General features: G+C 45.8%; 1 protein-coding gene across 1 annotated transcript; it reads left to right on the top strand.

The window, feature by feature from the left end:
- The first annotated feature begins 543 nt into the window (after positions 1 to 543).
- LOC112891444 (peroxisomal biogenesis factor 6-like) lies at positions 544 to 5,394 on the top strand. Its single transcript, XM_025958297.1, has 15 exons — positions 544 to 932; positions 1,159 to 1,280; positions 1,358 to 1,446; positions 1,540 to 1,581; positions 1,975 to 2,068; positions 2,268 to 2,310; positions 2,400 to 2,491; positions 2,781 to 2,839; positions 2,917 to 3,413; positions 3,490 to 3,565; positions 3,680 to 4,248; positions 4,326 to 4,461; positions 4,543 to 4,611; positions 4,806 to 5,003; positions 5,103 to 5,394. The coding sequence occupies exons 1-15, from the start codon at positions 700 to 702 to the stop codon at positions 5,214 to 5,216; spliced, it is 2,433 nt and encodes an 810-aa protein (XP_025814082.1). The 5' UTR covers positions 544 to 699; the 3' UTR covers positions 5,217 to 5,394.
- Positions 5,395 to 5,623: the final 229 nt, after the last annotated feature.

Here is a 5,623-nt window from a genome sequence, read left to right as displayed (position 1 = left end):
GTGCTGGTCTCAATGTATACAGACATGTTCATCGAACAACCATCTATGTTTGCTATCACTTCATTTTGCTATAATGATGTGCCTATCTTTTCCATCTGTCGTATTTGATAGTAGCTCTCCGTTAATTTCCCATCACCTTTATTTAATAACGTCTCCGTTAACTTTTCATCGTGACACCCGGTTTGTTCGAAACTGTTCTCCGTTAACTTTAAGTAAAGGCACCCATCGTATTTGATAGCGGCTCTACGTTAGTTTTCCGTCACCGTCGACCACTCTCGAATTACCCATACATTTTTAACCTTTTGGAGGACACCAAACAGTCTTTACCTAGGACAGACGGGCACCACTCAATTCAGCGCGGCGGCACCACCCCCACCACCCCGAAATTTCACTCTCCTTCCCGATCCGCGTTGAGCACCCCGCGGGCGCGCCGCCCGAGTCCCAAGCGGACCGTAACTCCGACTTGCCGTGGACTCTCGTAGACTTGACGGAGCCCGTTCCCCAGCGCAGCCCTCGTCTCCGCCTATAAATACCCACGCTCCGCTCCCCGCCGCGCCGCGCCCCCCACCACCAACCCCTCGCTGCGTGCTATCGCCTCGCCTGCGAATCCGTCCCTGCCCCACTGCCAAAGTTGCATGCCCCTGTGCCAGCCGAGAACGCGCGGCGCGTGAGGCGGCGGTGTCCCGGCGGCCGGCGGCGATGGACCACGGTAGCAGCAGCGGCAGCTTGTTCGCGTCGGCGGTGGGCGTCGGCGTGGGCGTGGGAGTCGGCCTCGGCCTGGTGTCGGCGGGGCTCGGACCGTCGGCCCCCGGCGGGGGCGGGGCCTCGGGCGGCGGCGCGACGGCCGCGGTGGTGGAGGCGGAGCTCCGGCGGCTGGTCGTCGACGGGCACGAGGCCGGCGTCACCTTCGCCGACTTCCCGTACTACCTCAGGTACGTGTGGGGTTCTACAGCTCCAGCCCGACGCGGAAACAGGAAGCCTGTTTGCTCCCCGTTCCTGTTTCGATTGGGAAAAGGACGCGCGATCTGATTAGTTTATGATTCTGCTGTGGAGTGTGACGGCTACTTTAGGGATCCGCGTCAATACGGGTCAATAGAAATCCAAAGATAATGTTCAGTGAACCATGACTGATCAGGCATGCGCTCCTCTGTTTTGCAGCGAGGAAACACGGCTGGCGCTCACGACCGCGGCGTTCCCCTACCTGAGTCAGACGGCCCTGCCGAAGCACATCCAAGTCCTCGACGACTCGAGCCGCACCATACTGCTCTGCGGCCCATCAGGTTCGCCTCCGCATCGATGCCTGCTCTTTTGGGTCGGAAAGACCATGTTTTGAGGGTTTGTGGTGTTCTTGCTGCAGAGATATGCCTGCTGTCGCTTGCCAAGGCCGTCGCCCACCAGTTCAATGCGCGTCTGCTTGCGCTGGATGTCTTCGAGTTCTCGCGTCAGGTCAGCTTCATACTATTTGGGCGATTGTAATCTTGTTGTCCCATTCGCATGATATTGTTCTAATCCATCTGTTGTCGTTGAATGCCATTACAGATCAAGCACAAGTACGGCGCCCCGAGCGATGCACAGGTTGAGGTTGGTACCTTGTTTCACCTTCTCATTTTAATCCAACACAGTTAATACCTTCGTTTTGTATGGTACACTTCGTCGATGATCTCGAATACAGTAATGCTTGATTGGGAGGACCTGCATTTATTTTTTCCCTGTAATTGATTGGTGGGTGTTCGTATCAACACCCTTCGGCAGCAAGATTGTTGGACATTTCCCCCATCAGGAAACATATTTGGAAGTGAGTCGAGTTTGTGCTCACATGAAACCGTGGGGTCCTTGAAAAAGGACAAAAGTAGTCTGTCCAAATCTAACACTTGGAAAACGACATTAGCATTTATGCATGCTATTTTTTAATGCTAGCTATGATACGAAATTTCTGATGATTTATCTAACCGATTCTGTTCATTCTTGATGCAGGTTCCTAAAACATCCATAACCAACTCGACATTCGGCAGAGTTTATGGTTTTGTTGAATCTTTAAACATATTTCGCAAGAAGGCTGAACCAACAGGTATCAACTTATTAATCACTCTGTTTGATACCGATTGAGTGTATGCTTCTTTTAATTGACCAATGTTTATGGTGTAACATATGCTCCATTTGCCATTGGCACAGTTTTTCCTACTAACTTTCTTGCTTGTTACTTGAGTCCTTTAACCAGGCATCTTTTTGTGGTGTTCTGATTGTGTTGTCATGAAATGTTATTGCAGGATCATTGGATCATGAAACGGACATTCTTGATGTAAATACGAGGTAACATATCTGTTTTTTTTAGGGCGCAATGTAACACTAGCTTTCATATTCGTTCGTGCCTCTTATCATTTTCTGTTCTTCATCGACAGTATTCGCTATAAGATCACAAAGCCAGTTGGGGTATACATATCCTTATTACCTTGTGCAAAGAACCAGGACACAGATTCCGACGAAGATCATGGTGAGTTAACTGTGGTTTACGTTTCGTAACTCATTTATGCCACAAAAACATGTATGCAATAATCATTAATCAAATGTATAAAGCATTATTGCCAGCTTCCATCAGTTTGCGACTTGAAAAATTCAAATGGCCTGTTTAAATCAATTCATCTAGCTGAACTTTCTAAGCGTAAGGCTTGTTTACTTTGTTTAGGTGCTTGTTGATAAACCGTAGTTCTTATTTTGCATGAGTTAAACTGCAGAGGAATGAACAATGTGAGTGCATACTTATGGTTCCTCTTCTGATGCAGAAATAGTTGTTCCAGCCTTGAGTTTAGATGAGAAAATTATCATGCAATCCCTTTACAAGGTAATTCAGGCTTCGGCTTCATAATTGAATTTGGTGTGCAGTTCTTGTAATATGTAATATTAAAATGATCTTTGCAGGTTATAGTTTCCGTTTCAGAATGCAGTCCAGTTATTCTCTATGTAAAGGAAGTTAATGATCTCCTTGATAGTTCACCGCAAGCATATTCTTTGTTCAAGAAAATGTTGAACAAATTAACTGGAAGAGTTTTAGTAATTGGTTCGCACTTCATTAGTGCTGATCAAGATAGTAGTGATGTTGATGAGGATGTGACCGAACTATTCCCATACATTCTAGAGACTAAGCCTCCCAAAGAAGAGGCTCATCTTCAGACATGGCAAACCCAAATGGAAAATGATATTGCAAAAGCTGCGAATGAAGCCTTTGTAACCCACACTGAAGGAGTTCTGTCAGCATACAATCTGGAATGTGGTGATTTGAGTTCTATCCCTCCTGATGATTATTTAGCAATTGGAAAATACCTAAAGCATATTATTGCTCCAGCAGTCTCTTACCATTTGATGAATAACATGGACCCTGAATACAAAAACGGGAGGCTCATTCTATCTTCAACAAGGTTAGTTAATTTATCATGATGATCCATGTTTTAGTTCTTCTGACCAATTTAGGCTGACAACATCCTTCTTGAGCAGCTTATCTTATGGATTAAGAATTTTTCAAGAGAGCAACCTTGGGAAAGGTACAGTGGAAACGAAAGTTGACTCAAAGGTATCCCATATTTCTCATCAAGAGTTTTTTTTTCTTTACTCATTTGGTGGAAGCTCATAGAAGTGGTAGAAGACGGTGTAGTTACCATTTACATATTTGTCTATTGACTTACAGGCCACTAAAGACAATGAATATGAAAAGCGGATTAGGGAATCATCAGTAATACCTGCCAGTGAAACAGGAGTGACATTTGATGACATCGGAGCACTAGCTGATATCAAAGAGTCAATTCAGGAGCTTGTCATGCTCCCACTTCAGCGGCCTGACCTCTTCAATGATGGTTTATTGAAACCATGTAGGGGAATTCTATTGTTTGGACCACCTGGAACTGGCAAAACTATGCTTGCCAAGGCTGTAGCCAATGAAGCTGGTGCTAGCTTCATGAACATCTCAATGTCCACTATTGTGTCGAAATGGTATGGCGAGGCTGAGAAGAGCATCCGAGCGGTGTTCAGTCTAGCGGCAAAAATCGCACCAGCCATCATTTTCGTGGACGAGGTGGACAGCATGCTAGCGACACGGGAACGTTCAAACGAAAATGAGGTGTCAAGGAGGATCAAGAATGAATTCATGACGCATTGGGATGGACTCTTGTCCAAACCCAATGAAAGGATTCTTGTGCTTGCTGCAACTAACAGACCTTTTGACCTTGATGATGCGATAATCAGGCGGTTCGAGCACAGGTGCGTTTGAAACACTGTCTGGATGAAATTACGCTGCCTCTAGATTAGTTACTGATGTATCATGTTGTATCAAACAGGATGATGGTTGGCCTGCCAACTCTTGAGAGTAGAGAGCTTATTATGAAGAAGCTGTTGTCGAAAGAGAAGGTTAAAGATATTGACTTCAAGGAACTCGCGAAAATGACTGAAGGATACAGTGGCAGTGATCTGAAGGTTTGCACGCTAGTTTTGAACGATCAATATTAGCAACTGTTCATGGTCATTCTCTGTTTGTCTAAAGCTGTATTTTCGCAGAATCTTTGCGTGACGGCTGCTTATCGCCCTGTCCGAGAGCTACTTCAGAAAGAAAAGGAAATGAAGAAGGTAACAAATCCCTTGTCAAATTTTAAAGAACTGTATCTAGGCTTATTTATATATTAACGAATAAGAGACATGAACTCTGTTTCACAACGTAGAAATGTAACCTGTCATAGAAACTGGACAGTACAGTACACTCGCGTTTGACCCCCACATTCACATGGCATTGCATGTTCTGATGATGATGTTTGTTGCCCCAGGATAAGAAGGCAAAGGAAGAAAAAGGGAAGAAGGTACAAGCTGAGAACCCGAAAAATTCAGGAAGCGGGAAGGAAAAGCCAGAAAGCAGCAAAGCCAATGAAGCCACATCAGGGGGAAAAGGTGCCAAGGTCGAAACCAAAGAGACCGCTGTCCTCAGGCCGTTAACAATGGAGGACCTGAAGCAGGCCAAGGATGAAGTAAGTGGCTCTGACTTAGTAGGATACATGTTCAGACTACCTCATCACCACGGGTACAGATTGCTAAACCATTTGCTCATCTGACACAACACAACGCAGGTCTCCCCAAGCTTTTCTATGGAAGGTGCTGTCATGAACGAGATGAGGCAGTGGAATGAGCTCTATGGCAAAGGCGGGTCGAGGAAGAAGCAGCCGCTGACATACTTCCTCTAGTGAAGGATTCAGAATTTATTTATGTATGTAATAGATGTAAGTTGGATTTTGGTTGTCACCCTGGTGTTGTGCCGCCTCTGCTCTGTGCCGAGACAGTTGTTGTTCAAGTCGACCTGTGTACCTTATAATCCGTTGGAAACTTTGGTTATTTAATAAGTATAAACAAGATTATGTATAATAGTTGGTAGTGGTGTGCTTGGTTTGGCGCGTTTTAGCTGTGGGCATTCCCTTGGTCGACGTTGGAGCAGTGCTGAATCTTGGCCAAAGGTGAGCCTGACGCTGTGCAGGTGGATCTTGCTGCAGGGATTGCTCGCGCGTCAGCACATAGGTGACGTCGCGCAGCTCGTCAGACTGCACGAGAATATAGTCGCTTTTTTTTTTCTGTCTCTGAAACACAATAACGTTTT

Source organism: Panicum hallii, chromosome 5 (assembly GCF_002211085.1).
Source record: "Panicum hallii strain FIL2 chromosome 5, PHallii_v3.1, whole genome shotgun sequence".
In the NCBI taxonomy this organism is placed as follows: Eukaryota; Viridiplantae; Streptophyta; class Magnoliopsida; order Poales; family Poaceae; genus Panicum; species Panicum hallii.
Note: the sequence above shows the minus strand (reverse complement) of the source record. Positions and strands in the feature narration are given on the sequence as shown.

What these genes read in the sequence shown, in the direction of transcription:
- LOC112891444 (XM_025958297.1), top strand. Translation starts at nt 700, where the DNA reads ATGGACCACGGTAGCAGCAGCGGCAGCTTGTTCGCGTCGGCGGTGGGC. An exon ending in CGAGCGATGCACAGGTTGAG is followed by an intron (nt 1,582 to 1,974) that starts GTTGGTACCTTG and finishes TTCTTGATGCAG; the next exon opens with GTTCCTAAAACATCCATAAC. An exon ending in ATCAGGCGGTTCGAGCACAG is followed by an intron (nt 4,249 to 4,325) that starts GTGCGTTTGAAA and finishes TGTATCAAACAG; the next exon opens with GATGATGGTTGGCCTGCCAA.